Below are 22,415 nucleotides of genomic sequence, written 5' to 3'. Positions count from 1 at the left end.
AGAAAAGTCCTGGGCAGCTGGTGGCTTTTACTGTTTCTTGGCTGTGCTCCATGGAAGAAAATGAGGCAGGGGTTCTAGAGAATAGAATAGGGTTTCTTACAGTCACAAAAAGTGTGAGGACATCTTTTAGGTTACCTCTGACACCTATGGGGCAAAACCCCCACCAACCCGATTTGGTGTGCTAATTAAAGTGTCCCAGGTGGTAAATAAGACCTGGACACCAACCTTGTAAGATATCAGCACTAACTGCACTGCAATGTTCAACTGAACTTGCTTACCCATTAAATATTACATAGGTAATTCATGACTTTTACAGATTTTCGCGAGCCCTTTTCTTCTGACTTACATTTGTAAATTAATTTTGAATTTCTCACAAAGTGTAGCCTCCCGGGAATCTCTCTGTAGTGCCCCAGTGGGAATAGCTAGCTTTGACCTCATTAGATCCTGATTGAGAGGCACCGAGGGGTCAAGCATAAAGAATCCTTTTATCCTGTATCGCTCAGCATCTTGCCTATTCTCTCAAACTTCGCCTTCTAACAGCGTACAGGCTGCGAGCTGAGCCAAACAAAGCTGCAGAGGAAACAGGTTATCTCTATACCCCCATATCACAAGTGGTTTAATTTTAGGGGTTTGTCTTAAATGACACTGTTTGACTTGGGACAGCTGTAGGGAAGCATCAGGTTACCCAGTAACAAAACGGTTAATCATTCACATAATTGAATCAGGCTTTCATGCAACAGGGATTGCCATTCTGTAGGAAGCACAATTTACTGCAGAATCCAAATGATCTGTTGTGAATATATATTGATTTATCATAGAAGAAAAGAAAGATGTTTTTAGTATGATGGCTTTTACCTTTCAAAATATAAATAGTATAATGGGACTGATTTATAGTCGTAGCAGCACAGCCGTATTTATAATCTACTACAAATTTACCATTTACCACGTGGGACTTTAAAGATATTAGTGTTAAAAAATACATTAAGCAACAGAATACTATTTTTTTTTAAATAATTTGCAGACTTTAATTGCATTTTACAATAAAAGCATAATAAAAAGGCCACATTTCACAAGATGGCCTGCTACTACATAGTTATCTTTTTTTACACACGTCTCTCTAAATATAGTAACCTTCAACTATATTTATATTCAGCCTATATAGATTGCATCTATTTATTCATATTAGATCAGTTATCATTCATCTTTTCAGTTGGTATTTGCGGAGAGAAGAGACCACTTCCCAACTAGTTTCCCAGATATTAAATCTACTTCTTCAGCAAAAACAAGGTTGTAGATCTACAAAATATGTTTCAAAATATAAAATCAAACAGATAAAACTGGTGCTGATGCCACCACACTTTTATATCCTCATTTCAAACTCTTAAAGCACATATGAAAAACAGAAAAAGGCACCTCCTCCTTGGGTAATATAATTTATTAAAGAAAATAAAAAATGGATAATGGTACTAACAAACATGATGAGGACATAAAATACACCAATCCATCCCTCCAAGATCTTTACAGCAGAACTAAAATGTTCAACAAAGTCAAACAAAGCAATCCACCATCACTGGACTCGCCAGTGCTGTAGTTTAGGGCTTACTCATTTCAGGGCAAGCCGCTTTCATCAGAGCTTTTTGAAAGGGGCATGCCCCTGAAACTCATAAGCGCTAAAATGCATCACTGATAAGTCCAGTTGTGGTGGATCACTCTGTTTGGCTATGGTGTCCATTTAGGTTCTGTCATAAAGATCTTGGAGGGCTGGATTGGTGTTGTTTATGCCCATGTACTCATCATGTTTGTGACATTATCCATTTATATTTCCAAATATATCAAAAGAGCAAGTGGTCAGTCAGCTAAGGCTAGTTCAAGTTCAAGCACTGAAATGGGGTTGGCCATAGATAGGTAGAGGTATCCCTAAACAGACAATCAAGCAGATATTTGTCCACCTGCAAATATCAAGGTAGGTCCTCACAGTGCAACTTGACTGATGCGAGGAAGTAGTGCACTTGTTATCTACCGTTTCCTTGAAGCAGTCTTTTGTCCCGTTCTCCCATAAACCTTTTGAAAATATGTACCACCAAAGATAACACTAAATGGTGGATTTGGATTTGGCCATTCATACATGAAATTTAGTCTAAATTTAAAGCGGACCTTCAAGCAAGGTCCACGTTTTTAGTGTTGCCCCCTCCCTCTTGCTTAAAGAAACAACTTTAGGAGAAAACAAAAGTCATGCAATATTTATTTAACCTGTCCTTTTCTGTGGTGCAGGGGGTGATGTTAGGGGCGTCCCTAGCCTTTTCCAAACCTGAGGCGGTTGGGGGGGAGGAGGTGCACGTTACCTGCAGAGGGGGGAATCCTCTGCATCATCTCCTTGCCCAGCTCTGGCCAACATCCCGCCCATTGATGTCACTGATTCCCAGGAACAGGGCAGAACACCGGCCAGAGCATCCCAGGTTACTAAGAGATGGGTGGGGAGATGGTATTGGCTTTCCATTGGTTTTTAAGCAAACATGCAGCTGTGATTGTTCAACAGGGGAGAAAGAAAGCCTGCATTTGACCATATGTCAGGTTTGTGTTTTGTCCTGTTAATGTCTCAGACACAACGCTGACCTGCTGGTCAAGAACCGCACTTTCCATCTTAGTCCTGAACAAGTTTAATTTCTAACTGATCAAAAATGATATTTCATTGCCCAGAATATTCCAAACAGGTCTTAAATCTAAATTGGCTAAAGTGATCTACTGAAAATAATTGCTTGTTGCAGTTTTGTAGTAAAAAAAAGCATTAGAGGTTTGTTTTTTTTCATTTCGTGTGGCAAGTTTTGACAGCTGTTTATGTCAAACTTATGATGCAGGTACTGAAAAGTATCCCCATAAAGCCATGTTCCAGCTTAGCAAACATGGTGCTGGTAACCAATGCTGAAGGTCACAAGTAGTTCAGTAGCAGCCATGACCTTTGAACTCACAAAAAAGTCAAATTCCAGTTTCCCTTGAACACGTCTGCTACTGGCCCTTTCAGGCATGAGTTGGAGGTCTCTGAGATATGTCAGCTAGTGAGCTACTGTCAGTTTTAACACGTTGCTAGAAGCCAGTCCAGACTGCTTAGGTTTTATCCAAATATTACTGATAAATGTGTTTCTAAACGTAAAAACCTAAAGTAGATGGAAATACTTGACCGTATAAAGGTAAAATAACATTGCTGCAACAACATTGCAATAACATTGCATGCTTTATCAACCGATTCTTCAAAAGACCCTTCAAAGTACAATTTGTAGCTATTTTTTTTATGCAATCAAATCATCACCAAAGCCCCTCTTCCTCTCCAAGATATCAGGGTGGTGGACAGAGATTTAAAAAACAATCAAGGGGTGGAAGGGGGATGTTAGCCTGTGATGTCACAGGTTGGCAAGAGGCATGCCATGCATTTAAATGGCGTCCTGTAGGTCCCAGAAAAGAAAAAAGGGATGCAACCTGACCATGCTAGGAAGGATCTTTTTCCAAGTTTAGCCAGACCAGGAACAAACAGGAAGCCCTTCATTCACAAGGGGACTGGCAGAATCACCAGGTTTCATCTTGCATTTAGGCTACAAATAAAGGGACACTTAACATTTACTTCAACTGAGAGACAAATGTGGACATAAAGAGACACTTAACATTTACTACAACTGAGAGACAAATGTGGTCCCTGGCTTTTGAATTTTAGGTTAGCATACACTTTAACTTCTAATTTTATTTTGGGGTTGTCAGTATCATTAGTCTAATTTTCCAGATTTTGACTAGTTCATCTTTTAATTTGCCCAACCTGTGTGAATGATATCAAAAAGGGAATACTAAATCCTGGTCCTCTAATGTTTGCCTTCTGGTCCTCAGACTGTTCATAGGTTCTTTCGCTGAAAAACTGTAGCTCATTGATCACTAACATGATGCTATTCGCATAAATGGACATGAAGAAGACAAGAGCCATTGTTGTTTTTTCAGGCAATCAGACTGGAGCCTGTGTGAATGAAACTATAGTCTCCCTACATGTGCTAGATTTACTAAACAGAGAATTAGTGTAATTTGCTAATTGAAGGAGAATTTGCATCAACAATTTGCACATTACACATGCAGATACATTGTGATTGTGAACAGCAATCAACTGGTCTTTTGTCAATGTTCTCACCAGTTGTGATATGAATAAATAGGAAGTTTGTTTTTTTTCTCACGTAGATGCACAGAACAACTTTTTCTTCATGGATGGAGCATATTCAGAGCTACACATGAGCTTTTAAAATTCCAGAGGGATATATTGGTGTTAGTTTTGTTGCATTTATTTTTAATAGGTATTTATATAGCTCCGACAATTTAGGCAGCACATTCACATTAGCCCCTGCTATCGAGGAGCTTACAATCTAAGGTCCCTCTCACACATGCATACAGGGCCAACTTAGACCGGAGTCAATTAACCTACCAGCATGTCTTTGGAGTGTGGGAGGAAACCGCAGCACCCGATGGAAACCCACGCAAGCACAGTGAGAACTTGCAAACATCTAGCAGATAGTGTCCTGACCGGGATTTGAACCAGGGAACCTCAGATCAACAAAAGATCTCAGCAAGCCTTGTTGAGCGAGCCCTTTGCTGTAGATGGGAAACTAGTTGCCTAGTTTTATCTATGCTAATTTAGGATCTGATGACCCATACTTGTAACAAGGGTCATTGAAAGTATTTTCAAGCACAAACTCTACTGTTAAAAGTTAGTCATATATGTGCATATATGTAAACCTGTCAGACTCCCTTTAACCCTTCTTTTTTATTCAATGAATATCTACAAGCGGGTTTGAATAATGGTGGGCCTAGGGTGTATCTAGTAGCTAAACTTTTTTTGTTTTGCATAGATTAGGGTTAGAACCCTTTTGAGATTTTTTTTGCTGTTTTAGTACTGTTGGTGAGATTTAACTTTTTGTCCAAAAGATTCAACCATGAGAGGAAAGCTCAGAAAGTGAGGAGAAATCTTAGGCAGTTTTCACCTTAACAAGTCTCCCCATTCAAAGGTTTACCCTAACCTCTTGTTCTGCTGACAACTCTAAATTCTGTCTCAGGAACAATGATCAGTACTACAAATAGAAGGTAGGTCTTCCCAATAGGAACACAGGCTATAATAAAATCATGACGTAGGGTGTAACCTTACCCAAAATCTATTCAAAACTTTAAACAAAAATGTCTTACACTTTATTCAAAGTGAGTAGGACATGTCTAAATGAAGACAAATTGAGCATGACATTTTTAAAATATGTTATGGGTTTAATGTGTCCTGCATCTGAATATTGTGAGATATGATCAACAGGTAGAGGTGAAATTGCCCCCTTTTCCAATGAGTATTGGAGCCAGTCTGAATCAAATCCAGGTGGTCTTTGTTCCTTGACCACTAATACAATCTAGGGAGAGGGAAACCAATGTGGGATTGTAGATGAAACATGTATGGCACCCAACAAAGCAAGAGTGTGATCTCCAATTGAATTTTTCACATAGATTACAGGGATTAAATTAAATCATATCCAAGCCCAATAAGTTTTCTTTTTTTTCCACACATTTTTCTATATCTTCACCTGGTAATCCTGCCAGTAACACACTTCCTGTCCCAGGGCAACAACACTTACATGTAGTACTGTAGAGAAGTGGCATTGTCACCCAATAATTTCTCCCTCTTCTCTTCTCCATAACATAGAGGGTGGACTGTGTGCAGTCCTCAGAGATAGCTGAAAACCTCTCCAGCTCAGGTAGAGGGCACAGGAAGTGTTCAACTGGCAAGATTTCTAGAAGGATCAACAGGTATTTTTGTTGTGCAGTTATTGAACAGATATTACAAAAAACTTTCAATTGTATATTTTACAGACCAAAGGGACTTAAGAAGAGAAGTCAGAATCGACATACATTTTATTAATGTTAAACTTAATAGTCACTGAGTCTAGTTAGGAGCCATCAAACAAATTGAAGGAACCTAGTTAAATGAGCATCCATTTAACAAGAACATATACAGTATAGCACCAAAGGTTATATGCTGATTTACTTAACGTAATTAGGAAGTTTTGCTTACATTGGGGTCAGCTGTCCCTTGGGAAACATTGAGGATTCGCTGTGACTTTCAAAGACTTAAAACACGGGTTCTTTTAAATTGCAATTCATTTTAATACTTTTGCATGAACACTCTGCAGATGTCTTCGCTTATCTTTTCACAACAATCGATCCTTCTTTCCCTATTTTGTCTCCGCAAGACAAAAGAGCGAATAGCGCACAATTAGGAAAATTAAACAATAAAAGTCCTCTTATGCTCACTTCTGCAGAAAGTACAGTGGAACACAACTGCAGGCAGAATTCCCTTTTGTTGTGCCATTTGAGTACACAAAATTATTCATGTCATGCTTTTCAATGCAGTTATCTCCTACATGTGCATATTTTATAACCCAGGCCCTGTAGTTTGCCCAGCCGATAATTCACATGCAACCATTTACTATTCTTAGTAGTAGTATTGGCATAATATAACAAGTATAAAAATCCCCTGCAAGCACATACAAGACAAGTAAAAATGTCAATAAGCTGATAACTCTTTCCAGGATATATTGTGATAAAGCAACTTTTTCAATTTACAATAAAAAAAAAAAAATAAGGATAGGTATAAAGTGCATCCCTAACACACCTTTAATTGTTTCCTGCATACCCAAACGATAAGTCATTCTGGACATGCAAAGTCCCAATACTTCTAGGTAGTATCGGAGTTTGCTAATTTCCTTCCACCCCCTCCATCCTTCTATTGGTCCATCACTATGATGGACTGCCTCACTGGCCAATAGTAATGTGTAGGAGATGAAAAAGGGCGCACCTATAATGGACTACAATCTCAATACAAATGAGTAAACTAAACATGAGATTGTAGTCCATCACAGGAGCAAGCTTGGAGCGGTGACTACTTTACAACACACACATGGACCATGGGGAACAAAAGTAGCCACCCTCCAGAAGGAAGGACAGCATCAGCATGAATTCAGAGGTGATTTGAGGATCTACAGTCGAGTGATACACAAATAAGATACAGTTTTGATAATAGTTGTACCTCAATTTGTGTAAATATCTGGCCCCTGTAATCCCTTGTACAGTAGAACAGGTTTTCTTGCATGTGCAAGAGCTGATAAGTAACAACCTGGCTGGAGGCTAGGGGAGAAAGTTGACCTCGTCAGTCTGCTGCTGCTCCTTCCCTGCCCAGTCACAGGCAAAGGGTGGAGAGATTTCCTGGTTGTATTGCTTAACTGCAGTAGAGAAGATTGTGGTCACCAACTGTTTGCCAGGGTTGAGTAAATCAAAAAATTACAAGTGTTTTGGCAGGTTAAAAAGCTCTAACATATGTATTTCAGTCATATATTTAACTATTTGCCCAGTGGCTAATTTTAAGCTCACAGGTTTTTAAGCCTCATAACTTTTTTCCATCAGGAAGCATGTGCTTGCCATTCCACTGATGCTCCTGACTCCATGTTGTTTGTTTACGTCATTCCTGTAGGGGAGTATCTCCCACCTCAGCAAAGATTCAAAGCAAAAAAAAAGCTTCAAATCTCTCTTCACACTCTGTTGCTAAACGATGGCATGTGTAATCACTTTTTCTCGCCCTCATTAGGTCATTCATGGCCATTCTAGAAAGGAAAAAAAATACCCTTTTTATTTTTTTTCTCTCTACAGTACTCCAGTCCATGTGAGACAATGTCTTGTAACAATACAGGACCCTAATCTCCATGTCAAAGCAATTTTCATTCCCCAGTGCACAGGCTGCTATCATTTTGTAATGTTTTGTTTCTTCTCTTGAAAGAATTAAAAAAGGAACAGTAAGCCGTCACGGGGGCCCTGTCATCCTTATCTCAGTGTCTGGAAATTTTGGACAGTGTATTCTACTGCTCAGATAAAATGTAAAAAAAAAGAAGTCCAAGTTCAGCAAATCATAATGGCTTTAAGTTCTTTTGAGATCGGCAAAAACCAGAAGATCAGATAAGCGGGGTCCCTTAGTTGTCTTTTTAATCAGGATCCCCGCAAGGCCGAAGAGAGACAGAACAGACACACAGAGAGAAAATATAATTCTTGGATAGGTTAAGTACATGTTTGAACTCTTGCAAGCAGAAGAGATTTGATGATGACTTAATCATTTTTCGGTCAATTATCTGCAAGGACCCTTGCAACTGCATGGCAATTATGATGCAAGATGGCCTTTTGGGACAAACACCAGTCTCCCTGCCTCTGTTTCCTCAGATTCCCTGCCACGAATCCTCATTCACTTCATTATCTCTGTTAACATAGGACGAACTTTCTGTGCAGTAATTACAGCCCCAGTGCACACTTTAGCTGTCATCTTGATGGAGGCCTGGATGTCCTCACTGCAGCCTCGGATAAGTGGTCTTTGTTGATTTTTGATTAATGTACATGTCTTCCTGGAGCTTAGGAAAAGTGAATGCTTGTGATGACAAAAGACAGGAGGGGTGGGGGGCTTACATATCAGCTTGCTTGATTTAAAGCTTCAGCTTTATTGGCTTTGGCTTGCCAAGCTAGAGTCTCATCTGGTCTTTCAAGGGAAATGCTAAATAAATACATGCCACCCCAAAAGAATATCTTGAAGCTTCTGCTAATGCTTGGAAATGGGCTTTCAAGGGCTGCTCTTGAGCACAGCGGTACGCATAAAGTTTTTATAATCAAAATAAAAAAGTTTCTGTGGTGATGCAACCAGTAATGCCAGTGATGGCAGCCATTTTGTATGCTTAAAAAGACCCCCTTGAATCATTATTCTCACCTTTGTTGTGGTCCTCCACAGTGCAGTTGCTCTGTTAGAGCCCTCTAAAAATGCCTGATGCTTCTGGGTATGGAGTGATGCAACTCCTCTCATGTAGCAGTTCTCAAGCCTGAGCAGCCAATCACCGGCTGGAATGCTGTCTCTTTAGAAGGAGGATGATATTTTCAAGCCTGTATAAGCACCAATACCATCTGACATGGAATTTACAAAAGTTATAGTCAATGTAAGCCATGCCACCACTGTCAGACTATACTTTATTATGTGTATGTGTGTTAAAAACAGGATATCCCAAGTATATGGCATTTCCAACAATATTGTAAATGCCGTTTACAGGAGATGTTCTTTGAGGGAAGGTGGCCACAAACACAAAATTTTCAAAAATGGGTTGTTAATTAGCTACCTTCCCAAGTGTTATATATAGATTCTAAAGCCCACGCTAGAGTAGAAAGTACAACAAGAGAGAGTTTAACGTCACGCTCAAGTAAATGTATTTAAATGACTTCCTCAGAGTTACATCGTTTTTTTACATTGCAGCCATAAGGCCTCATTCACACACAACACAAGAGAAAAATTGTATATTGCGTGTATACGTGTATATGCGCGTATATACGAGCATATGTGTGTATATGCGTGCACTATTTGCATTCCCAGAATGCATCATTCCTAATAGAAATGTTAATGAACTGTACGCACGTATGCGCATATACGCGCGTATATATGCGTATACGCATAAAATACGCAGAAATACGCTGCCCGGGCGCATCTCTGGTCCATTCTGTTTTCGTGCATATATACGCTACGCAAATATACGGCTCCATACGCAGCTATGTGTACGGAGCCATTTATTTGCATATGTTACATATGGTACAATGCGCGCGTACGCGTGTATATGCGCGCCAGTGTGAATGAGGCCTTAGAGTCACTTAGCCTACATGAGAATTAAGATATGTGAGAAATTACAGACCTGTACCTAAAATAAAAAAATAAACAGTGAAAAAATAACCATTTGACGGAATAAACGTCAGTCAAAGTACTGCAGCGCTGAATACTGAAAAATGGCCTGGCCAGGAAGGGGGTCTAAACACCTGGTCTTGAAGTGGTTAATACAAACATGCATCTTCATCTTTCAGTTCTTGAGGAGTGTATCTAATTCCAAGAACAAAAATGTTATATTTTGCAGCTTACCAGTCCTTACATGTGGTGGCTGCATTAGTATTAGGCTTTTTACCTGGTAATACTACCAGTAATACAGGGTAGGAGCAATGTTTTCATTCTAGGAAAGGATGTAAGGAATTATGTTAGCACTTTCCCTTCTCCTTATCTCCATGACATGGGGGATGTTCTGTAGTTCCCAGAGGTAACCTGTGCAGGTTTGATAAGACTGCATGAGTTAACACTCCAGACAGCACTGGATTTCTGGCAGGATCAACAGGTACTTTACTTGTACTTATCAAACAGATATTACAAAACACTGACAATGGTATATTTAACAGACCAAAAGTGAGCAAATGAGAGAAATTATGGTTTACCTACACTTTAAAGTGAAATTAAAGGCAACATCTCCCCCCCAATACAGCTGTAAGCACTTACCTTATTTGATGCCTCTTGCTGCGGTCATCTTCTTCCTTCCACTCGTTTCTGACAGTCCCTCCAGCGCTGGCGCCGGTCTCTGATCCACCGCAGACTCCTCATGTCCCATGGTGTCTGTCCAACGTGCGCGCTCCCGCCTGCGTCCATTGAGCTTCAGTGTCTGTTCTCTCCCCTTCCCTCTACTGCGCATGCACTCACACACTTCCTATTTACAGATGTTCCGGAGCCGGGAGCGCTTCAGCCGGGAGCGAGCGGTGCTGGAACAGGTAAGTAATTAGGTATTTGACACATTTTTATTTTTTTTTCAATCATGGGGCCTATATCTACTGCTTGCTAGCAGTAGATATATCCCAAAATATAAGAGACTTTAATTATACTTTAAGAAGGGATTGCATATCCATGATTACAGCCATTTAAGCCATTTTAAGTAAAGGACTTTGTGTATTAAATTCTTATCTTTTATAATCATTTTTAACCATGTGTATCAAAGTGCAGTAAATGACCCCTGTAACGACTCCCAGAAAATGGCCTTGCCATTCTTCATGTAATGAAACTGAATAACTGAGCGAAGTTTATGGGAACAGCCTAATGAGAAAGCATGGCAACAAATGACATCTTAGCACAGCTTCCACTAAAGTTCAATTGAGATTATTATCTGTGCCAGCAGTGCCATCCCAGCACACAGATGTAGCAGGGGCTCGCGTTACCAAATGTTTTCATTGTGCGTTAGAGATTACCTTCTATATAAAGTCTATCTCGGGAGACCTGAGGAGGATAAACATGACTGCCTTTTTAGAGCACAAGACTACCCAGCCAACCTTGCTTCTCCTTCGAAGCTGTCCTAAGCCGCAGCTGTACCTTTGTATTATCTCCGGTAACAGAGCACGTCTGCGTGTCACTCTTATTATAGTTTACTTGACTTCACAGGGATCTAAGCTTTATTAATAGCTTAGACAACCCCACATGTGCTTGTCTTTGTCATGGAGATTCACATATAAATATTATGGCTGAGCATTGTTTTCCATCATACTTATATTAGCTTAAGCTTGGGCTGACGGACGGCCTAAGTTGCCTGACTCCACTTGACTTAAAGCTGCACTCCAGGCAGATATTTTAAAAAAACACCAATAAATACAGAGATGTGTAAAAAAAAGCCATACACACAGCTCGGTGGGCCCTGCTTATGTTTAAGAAGCAAACTGAGGGAAATCTGAACTTGCAGGACTTGTGAATATCCCAGTACAGCTCTCAAAAGATAGGAATTTAAAATTAAAAAGGTTGTAATTTCAAACCCAGTGATTTTTTTTTTATATTTCAGAAGAGCTAAGATCTAAAAAATGCACTTACTTTGTTAATGTCTATTACAAATCACATGATCCACTTACTTGTCTTGCAGTTCAACAGGTGCATTACCTCCCAGCTCATCAAGTGGTTCAGCAACTTCCGGGAGTTTTACTACATCCAGATGGAGAAGTATGCCAGGCAATCCATCAATGATGGGGTGACCAGCACTGACGAACTGTCCATCACTCGAGACTGTGAGCTCTACCGGGCCCTCAACATGCACTACAACAAAGCCAATGACTTTGAGGTACGTGCCTTTCTTGTACAATGTCTACAACATTATCACATTATCATGTTATATAATTCATTATTTATGGTTTCTAGATAGAATATGTCTGAGTAAAGGTCTATCCATACATGAGCCGCTCCTACCTTCTTGAGTAAACAAATCTAGAGCAGGATGGAAGATTCAGTCATATAAGGACTGCACCTAGGAGCATAAGCAGCTTCATAATGACCGTCCGTATTTTCTCCAGCTTGATAGGGGTGTCAGAACCCACCTGAATAGCCCAAATCTTTCACTGGTTGGCGAACTGTAGAGCTGACAGAGTAGAGGGGGAAGTCTTCTTGTCTTATGTCATTTAATGGCATACAATAAGTCTTCGGTCTAGTTTTCCCTGTCGGTTTTGTGATCCTTAAAGTATATCTAAAGTCAAAACTTGTTTTGCAAGTTGGGTAGAGTAGATTTATATTTTTTAAATTGTTTTACCTTTTATGTCCCATTGGGGATATTTTACCTCTTTCTGCTCTGTAGACACAAAAGGAAGTGAGAAGAAATGTCTTCAAAGTCTGTTGAAACCTCTATCTGAACAGGTGTTTTTTTTCTCATTTTTGATAGAGAATCTTTATATTATAGTTATTTTAGCCATTGTTTCCCCTTGAAGAGAATTGCCTTAACCTCCTGTCCCAAAAGCATAAATGGAAATGAGAAAAAAAACTTTTTCAAATGAAGAAAATACCCGCTTAGTTGTCACCTAATCAAGTGTCCTTATTGGAAGATTCCCATCGATTTCTGTTCTGGTAGCAATGCACAATTTGGAATTTACGCACACCATTGGGCTTGGTGATTGTGGTTGCCAGAAGAAATAGAGGGGATGAATCTCCCTAGGGGGGACACGGATGGTGATTCTAACTGGACAGAGGTTCTAACCCTTCACCATGCTTTTGGATTTCAATACACGCTAAACCTGACAAACAGAGGTGATGTGCAAAGATAGCAGTGACTCAATGCATTCAAATGATCACAAGCTTGCACCACAATGATTTGTGCCGTGGGAGTATATGACCCATGTATGGGTATCTTTTCTAAACATTGAATCAGTACATTTCTTACAATGATCAAATATAGGAGCAATATGTTCACCATGTAACTAAATTTAATATCCTAATTTTGTGATAAGTGCCTATCAACCTTGGGAGATGATGGTGCCCCATACTCAGAGAATTATGGGCTAATTAGGGCTTAAATGAAAAAAGGTCCCTGACTTGAGATGCTTCTGTGTCCAGCCCTCAGCTACTTACAAGTTTGTCTGTGCTGTTCAGTCTATGTCTATTAAAATCTTCTATAGCAACATACAGATTTACGATAAAGGGGAACAAATGTTTGCTATGGGAATGAGGTCACATAATTTTCCTGTGTATAGACCGTGCCCAGAAGGTTAGCAATAATCATTGATCAATTTGTAGCTACTAAAATCGCCAGAAGCCATGTCTGACATAGACAGTGTAGTTGTACTTCTGTATCTGGCCAGGAACCCCAACCGATAAGGAGCTTTGTTTCAAACTGTGCCAAGAAAAATAGAACCAATCACACAATGACCAATATACTGAAAAGTGCAAGTTCTGCTTTAGTATCCTATGCTTTTCTTTGCCCTTAAGTCATGGCCTGGACTGTACATAGAGGTCATGCTATCCTGGCCCTTTTGTACAAGCCCCTCCTTTTGTAGCATGTGATACAAAAAAAAACAACATGCTTGCTGTCATGCTTCATTTGCAGTCATAGTATATGCCCTTGTAGAATGATTTTTAGTTGACAGTGTCTGTAGTAAGCAATTAGTTATTTAATTTGGTAATTTGTGAACAGAAACTCAAATAGAAAAAGCAAGATGTGGTGTGCCACAACCAGTTGCACTATTTTGGCCCATGCCGCTACTATTACATTGTTTGGCGGTTTGGCGAGATGAGCGTGTCACTGTTGGCTCTACCCGGAAGGGAGGAGGGGGGCACAGTGTTACATCTTTGCCCTAGGCACTGGGTGACCTTGTCCCAACACTGCATCTGACTTTAATATCCTCAACGTGGACCTGAGCAAACCTTCTCTTTTATTACATATGTGGCGGCGCGTCACATTGGGTTCATGCTCTTGTTCAGCTGAGGGTGACTGATCTTAGCCTGCTGATTACGGCATTAACCTTCCTCCTTATTCCTACTGCAAGGAATAAAAATCGGCAGCTAATAATGAAATTGGAGACGAAGGGTTTTTTTTAGCAAACAGAGCATTTGCCATATTTAGCCTCGTCCCTTTCCTTGCAGACACAATTTTGCTGATCTTTCATTGTGATTAAAGCTGGAGAGGAGGCTGTTTCTGTAAAATCACCGGCATGCTCTTCAGATGCTTCTTTTACCCCAGCGTGCTTTTCCAACGCACTTGACTTTCACTTCCACTGACGATATAGGTTAAGGACCAGAGATGATTAAGCAATGAACTTGTCCCGTCATAAACCGTGTCAGTGACTTGCCATTCCCTGTAGTGTGCCCTGCGTCAGGCAGTTAAAAGCAAAGTCACATTAGATGTAGGGGAAGATTTTGGCCTTGTCATTTTAGCTGTAGCCTTATGGCCAATACCCAGCGGTGCTTACTGTGCTAGAATACAATAGCTTCCATTATTCTCTGCTGATGACCAAAATTTTAGACATTTACATTTTGACACATGGGGGGATAAGAAATGCAAAGTATTTAATTATGAAATTCTGTTTTACAGCAAATACATAAGGACCTTGTTTGTATTGTTTATCCTGTAATGGCTTTTAGAGATTAGTGTTCTTTGGACAACCAATCAAAACTTAGCTTTTGTGAAGAGACTAAATATAGCTGATTCATGGCTGGTTACTATAGGTTACTAGGCGCCAGCATGCTTATTAAGAAGTTACATATTTAAATTACCCATGGTGATTAGGAAAGAGCACTAATAATAATAATGATAATGATAATAATAAGGATGATGATAATAATAATAACCCATTCAGTTTCCAGAAATTAGACTGGTTAAAGGGGATTTCTGATTGGCTGGTACAGGTGACTTGTCAAATCTGTCTTTGCTTCATGAAATACATGATTTACTGCACAGCATTGCTTTTTATATTTTGGGGCTGGATAATTAGTGGTTTAAACTGAACAGTCACATAAAATAAACCATTTGTATTATTAACAAAATAAAATATATATTTAATTATATATAGTATAAATATCTGTATTTGTCTTTATATTAGACTCCTGTAATCCTCTACACAGCTAGATTAACCCTGGGAGGGGTAGCATTTCTCAACCCTTTGCTATGCAAGCCCACAAGAGGGTTATATTCAGAAAGGGCAGAAGGGCTGTAGAAAGTGGTTAATAGTGCCTTGAGATTGAGAAAGATTTTAAAGTGCTCCTAAAGCACATCTTCTGCATGCTGGTAAAAATGAAAGCATTTTACTTACCTAAGGACACAGTCACAAGAGTCTCCTCCTATCAGTCCTCTCTCTTCCTTTGATTTCATTCGGTGGGGTCCTTCTTTGGGTCGCCACGTCACTGCCTGTGTGAGATGGACACTACCTATTGGCTGTCCAGTTGCAGGGTCCAGAAGATGAGTGATATCAACACAAGAAGATGGTAGCAGTGCTGGATTTAGCGGTCCCCCACTCCCAAAAATAGCAGAGGTGATTGACCTGGACAGGGGGGACATAGGTGAGTATATCTTGCTTCAGTAGTTAAGAACCCAAAAACACTTGGATGGGTTAGAGAGGGGGTGGTTGTCATATATTGCATGGAGCTGGACTCTGAAGCCCAAGTCCACCTTTTTATGGACAAAAATGAATTGCCCAGCAGGTCTAAAAATAAATAATGCAGCTTTTGTTGCAACACTCACCTTTTCTCCAGCACTGTTTGCATGCACTACATTCTATCACCCAGCACTGGTCCTCTTCTGGATTGAACGTTATTTAACCCACTTCCTGTGTACCCGCTTTGTGGGGGTGCATCATAAAGCGGGCTGGGCTCCTAGTACCGCTGCACAGCACTGTGCTTCTGTGTCACAATGTGCGCGTCGCTTTGTGCAACAGTAAAGACCACTTACCGCCAACGACAGACAACAAACAAATGTTTGGACTGTTCATGGGCAATAGATGTGAAAATATGATAATTGAATGCACTAAAAGATGGAGTCACATTTCTATTTTGGTTGCAGAGCTCCATATCATCTCATCATAGATAAACTTTTGGACTTGACACTGTAATGTAGTGATGCTGTGTAAAGCACAGTAACCCGCTGCAACCAGTCAAAAATCATCTCTCTACTACCTGAACTTCCGGAAAGTAAAATCCTATTGGCTGCTATGAGTTACTGAAGTTTGCATATCTTCAGAGCTCTTTGGGTGGACTTATTGAATAGACATTTATGAATGTGTGTATTAGGGGTCTTTGCTTGTCATTATATGCAGAGGGGGATCTGCTGTCTTTCCCTCAAAGAATTGCTGCACACGCAAGTTTTAAAATTCCCACCCGAGGCCACAATATTTTATAGCTTTTAATTTGTGGATATGCTCTTTCAGTTTTGCCCATCTATCCAACAAATAATGTTCTACAGAACACTTACAAATCTCTAATTAATTCCACCCGTAGAGCTTTTGAAAGTCCAAGTCATCTCTGCCCTGCTAGCGGTATCCTTCTCTATTTGATAATTACATTTCCCTCTTGCCACTTCTTCATTGTCCCCCTGATGTTCACTGCTCACCCTAACGGACCAAGCGGTGCAGTTTGTCCTCTTTGTTTTAACGTCAGTCATTACGCCTGTGTCTCCCTCTTGTCATCCTTCTTTATTTCACATCATTGGCTCCATCCGAAGCCCTGTGAGATCCACTTTAAACCTCCTTACTCAACGTCTATTAGTTCTACCATATCGTGACCTTTTTTTCAACATCCTTAAAGAAAAAGATACAGTGTAACATTGCTTTACTTTCCTTATTGTCCTTTGTTGAGCCGAACAAAGCCTTTTCCACAGTGGCTATAGCCCATAATTATACAGCTTTCAATAGCAGTGTCTTGGCACATATCAAAGTTCAGAGGAGCCTTTGGAATAAAAAAGATGTTTTGTGGCAGCCTAGGGAGGGTCTCATCTTTCCTTCAGAAAATAGTTCAAGGCTCTTCTGTCAAGCTTCCCTACTTAGAGCTTTCTCTCCTCCTGCTTCATAAAGTTTAAAGGGGATTCAGTGGAGTTCTGTGATCTCTTTCCTTTGAAAGATTGTGCACAGAGCAGGCCTTTGACTTCAAGAGTTCACAGATTCCATGTCTTTAGGTATCATATGTCTGACCTTATCAGTTACTCCATTTAATGTAGGAGAAAAAGTCCCAGCGCTTTGTGTCGCTCTGTTTTGCATCTGTGAAATGATTTGGTGAAAGGAGCGTCCTTTTTAATACGCCATTTCTGGCTGTAACCTACCCTGTGGATCTTTTGGAGAGAGGGAGAGAGAAAAAGTGCGGTCTTGTGTCGTGTCTACGGATGATTTCACAGGCAGAATACAATTATGCAATAACAGAACCCCATACAAAACAAACTTCTTCCCCCCACCCCATCTTCCCACCTCTATTTGATACTTTGGCTGCTTTGGGGATTGCTTCTCCCCTCCTGCGCAGACAACAGCTATTGCATCCTGCTTGGGCAGCAGTAGTCTTTCCCTTGCTGTGACCTACCCTTAAGGCCCTGGTAATTAATTGTCCTTTGGAGATGGGGAAAGTTCAAAGGCAGTGTGTACGGGTGATGCTCATTGTCTGACATTCACATCCCCTTCATTGCACATAAAGGTTATCAATAGGCCTAGCATGGGCTTATTTCTCACAGCTGCTAATGATTAATATGGCTTTCAGGGCAGAAATCAATTTGATTCTCCAGTTCTGTATAGGAAAAAGAGGGGGCAGTCACTTTTAATGCGGCTGACAATTGTTGATGCTGAGTGTTTTGAGTGATCGCGGTGCTTTAACTACAGAGGCCGTGAAGTAGTTTTTTTTCCAGAGATCCTAAAAAGACTCTTGAAGAATGATTGTTCTAATCTAGACATTCAGATCATGAAATTGTTATTTGCATGGAGTATAATGCATATAGTAAATCTATTAGATTTGATCTTTTAGAGATCAGATCCTCAGATCTTATAGCAGCTAAATTGATTCTTCTCATAGTTTTAAAAAAACTAGATAATATGACAGATGGATGTTTGCATGCATGTTAAAGGACACAGAGTCTTGAAGCAAGCAGGAAACTAACATTTGCAGGATTAGACTTTGCAATGGCAACCTCCATGTCACTCTCAGGAAAGACTTCCTTTAATTTAAATAATGGCTCGGGCAAGTGAATATCCCTTGGACACATGCATGTCCCTAAATGTACCCAGTTGTACCTGTGGCTGCCACACTGCACAAGAATCCTTGTCTGTTGTTATTTTCAGAATGAAGGCAGATGTTAGGCCCCGTTCAATCCAGGTTCAGCCGCACAGATCCGCCGACAATAATGAAGCCATACATTGCTATGGGGACCGTACATGCGACCGCACCGATCCGCGCGATCCGAACCGCTCACCGCCTGAACTGCTCCCAGCACTATTTTTGCCGCGCTGATCAGTGCGGTTTCCATAAAGGTTATAGCACTGAAACGCAATTAAAAACTCCCCAAACCTCCCTTGCAAGATCAGCGCAGTAGCCACGCTGATTCGCAAACGCCCTGGTGTGAATGGGCTCTTAATAGTGACTGACTACTGACTGATTTTGATTAATTTATAAGGCATTGGGTACAAGTTGTGTACCGCAGTCACCAACAAGTCATTGAATACTGACAGTCCCATTCATAATACAGAGGGGACATTAACTAATAGAGCAAGGCTTACTATGGTGAAGTTGAATTTACAGATTTCACTTTTGTGGAAGCTGGGGTATCTATAGATCTTTGTAAACTTGCACAGAGTGTACCCACTCTGTGCAATGAGTATGATCGTCAACCCTTGTGAAGTCTCAGTTTTACTGGCCCTATAAAATGTACTTAATACTCTAAGTCTGAGGTGAGGACTCATACATACTTTGCCTGGCAGTTGATAAGTAACATATGACTTTCTCTTTTCTTGCCATACAAGATCATCTTGCTAATTAGAAGGTATACAGTATACAGTATGTCATTTGATTTAATTGAAGGAAATCCTATCACTGCCAGATAAAATAGATCTGTAGTGCATTGTTATGATTTTGCAAAGATATGGTTATATTGTTCCTATCAGAGATGACGGAACTCCTGCCTGCTAATTAAGAGAGTAGTCCAAGGTTCTGCATACGTGCAACTTATTTTTTTTATAAATAGAGGACATTCTGTGTCTTACAGCAAACACTGTGATGTAACTTTTTTCCTCAACTTAGGTGACTTTTTGGGTTATAAATATATATAGTTAAACCTCAATTTTGAAAGTTTTTTTTTTATTTGGGAAAAAGGAATAGTTAGAATCTCTTTCAGGTTTTTATTGCCCCTCACTTCCTGTCCCAGTGACAACCAGAGTGTTACCATCAAGAATTGCGAAGCATTCTCCTCAGAGAGGAAAAAGACAGATGCAACACTATGACTAACCCTTCTCAGTTTCTTGTTGGAGAGATTTCCCCTCACCCCCTTTGGCTCCTTTCACACTGGCACCTGTCAGTTACGATCTGCAGGGGATCTGGGTATGATCCCCTCCTGATCGTAGCAGTACCATTGTGACAACCACATCCATCCAGTTTTTTCCTCCTTCGCAAGACTGAGGAACAAACTGAACTTACCAGACCTATGTTAGGTCTATGGGGAGTCGGATGTAAGCTGACGTGTGAATACATCAGATTACCTCTGATCTGCCACCATCAGTTCTACCTAAATGGAATTCTTCTCTGTTTTGTTTTCTGGACATGGACATGATCTGGTGTAACCACATGTAAACCGACACACGTCCATTTAGATTCAGCTGCCCATACTGTCCATATACTAACATTAGGCTTTGAATTAGATCCGCCTGAAAAACTGACAGACGGACCTGATCAGACCACCCATCTCAAATCGGCCTTTCTCAGTGAAAGCGGGGCTGGATATGAGGAAATCACCCCAAGGAAACACAGCAATGAAAACCTGATAGAGGTTCCAACCCTTCCACAGTCTCTTTAAAAAGATTTGCCTGGAGGTGGGCTTTAGAGGGGAGCTCTGGGAAAAAAAGATTTACCCTTGCAGTGGGTTTCCCTCCCTCATTATGCCTAGGGAATGATGAATAATGTAATGCACTTACCTTATTCCTTGCCTTCATAGGCTTCCTCGTCTACATTAGAGTTGTCATCTCCCAAAAAATCCAAATTTTTAAGAGGAAATCCCTCTGAGCAATTGTGGCATTACAGGAGAAAAAAATAGTTCCTGACACCACAAGGGCAGTTGGATCAATTTCCTGAATGTATTTTTCTAATTGGTTGTGTGTGCAGTGAAGGACCATTTGCCAACTCAAGGGGAAAGGCGGACAATTATTGATGAGCAATAAGAACATTTCAAGCATGCCATAAACTAGTTTCATGAGTAGTAGAAAGAACAAATACTATTAAGGCGTATAACCCTAAGGGTGGCCAGCCCTGACCTCTAATATTCTATTTCCCCTTTGCTACTATGGAAGTATCATCCAACAAAAAGCAGTCTTTGCAAATTTTAAAACATCACAAAATGTGTGAGCCATCCAGGTTCATATTTAGACTTAACAGCCAGCTGTGTAGCATCGTAAAGGCCCAACTGCCATGAATTGTCTCCATCAGTAAAGCAAGGGTTGATTGAGGCTAAACAGCGAACAAAAAAAGTTTTGTCTTTGTATCTTCACTACAGATATGACATTTGATTAAAAGGTGAGTACAACTTAATCCCATATACTGAAGGAGGCTTGGTGAAAACCCTTTGGAAGGGCACATGCGGCATTTATCCATCAGTTGCACCACACAGAAGATTGCAGCTGTCCCTGGTTGGGTCAAGAATGGGCAGATGTCTCAATGGCCACTCTTTAGACCAGACTGGTCATTCTAATTGGTCGATTCAATTAATGTTACTAAAAAAAAATAGTCTATATGCTTTCCTATTGGATTCAACTAAATGGATTAAGATAGTCCCACCTATCACACATTTGTTAATCCTGAACTCCAGGCAGACATACACAAATTAGCACATCTCTGAATTCATTAAATGTACACCTGCCAGAGCTGTGTAAATCTCAGGACTGGAAGGACAGAAATACAGTTCATTTGGCAGGTAACATGGCTGCCTAATCTCTATTCCTGTTTTTACAGTAAAAGTTTGCCCGGAGTTCAATGTTAACATTAGTGGAAGTAACCATCAACATCTTACTATGTTTAGAAGGTTTTAAGCACATTGAGTTTGGTGTAGACACGCCAGTGAAGCTGAGATCTCTGTCAGCTGCTTGAGTGATGTGCTGAGCAATTTGACCTCTCGGTCGCTGGTGTCAGTCTCCTGCAAGCGGCCGAAAGGTGTTAAATGGCTTGAGGAAACTGTCCTAACGTCAGAGAGATCAGCATTGAGAAGAGGCTAGAGTTCTTCAGTAGACAACATGGTGGCTTTGTCAGCAGAGTGCAGAGAGCTAACAAACTTGTGTTCTGCTAAACACCAGACGTAACAACCGTTCATCCAAAACGTTTCCCTTACTTAAAAATAAAGCGCAGATTCTACGGCAGGTAGACAAAGCTCAGACAGCAATGCAAGAAGAATAAAAAAAAAAAAGAAGTCTCATAAAAAATTAAAGCCCTTCTTATGAATCTTTAATTGGAAGCAATGAAAAGGGACACGGGCCCAGCCAAGTGTTTTGTTTTCTGACTCTCTTCATGGTTGCTCTCTATTGTCTTTTTCACTTTCTTAAGCCGACGTTCACTTTAAAAACTGACATAAATCATGTCTGAAAGATACAGGCAGCTGCCTGAACGCAAACACCTAACGTATTCAGTGAAAGGCGCTGTCAGGTGACGGGGGGGAGGCCCTCTTAGCACTTTCCAGACCCGTCACTTATTTTCATCACAACAAAACCGATGCTTCCTGCAGGCTATGTTTTAATCTTCCAGCAGGGCCTCTCACTTAGAAATTAACAATATAAACAAATGCACTTACAAAACAGGAGTTGGATAGGGACCAAGTGCTTTACACGCATAATGTATATAAAGATATACTGTAAATATAATCAGTGTTTACATAAACTCTATAAAATAATTTTAGAGCATTATCATTCCTGATACAATTATTACCCTTGAAATATAATGATAAACACAAAACAAGCAATAGCCAATATATTTTTAAAGCTTACGTTTTATTATTAATAATGTTATTTTTTTCCATATAAAAGCACAAGAGCATATGGGGTTTCTACGTACTATATATAATATAATACTGGAAATA

General features: G+C 40.2%; 1 protein-coding gene across 1 annotated transcript in view; it reads left to right on the top strand.

Moving 5' to 3' along the window:
* The window catches only part of PROX1 (prospero homeobox 1), a 79,635-nt gene that overhangs the window by 40,150 nt on the left and 17,070 nt on the right, over positions 1-22,415 (top strand). The window contains exon 4 of the mRNA XM_018552621.1: positions 11,787-11,981. Within this exon, the coding sequence (XP_018408123.1) occupies positions 11,787-11,981 (195 nt within the window). The remainder of the gene's footprint in view (positions 1-11,786; positions 11,982-22,415) is intronic.

The sequence above is a fragment of the Nanorana parkeri genome, unplaced genomic scaffold (assembly GCF_000935625.1).
Source record: "Nanorana parkeri isolate BGI_ZX_2015 unplaced genomic scaffold, ASM93562v1 scaffold1, whole genome shotgun sequence".
NCBI lineage: Eukaryota > Metazoa > Chordata > Amphibia > Anura > Dicroglossidae > Nanorana > Nanorana parkeri.
This window is presented reverse-complemented; position numbering and strand designations above follow the sequence as displayed.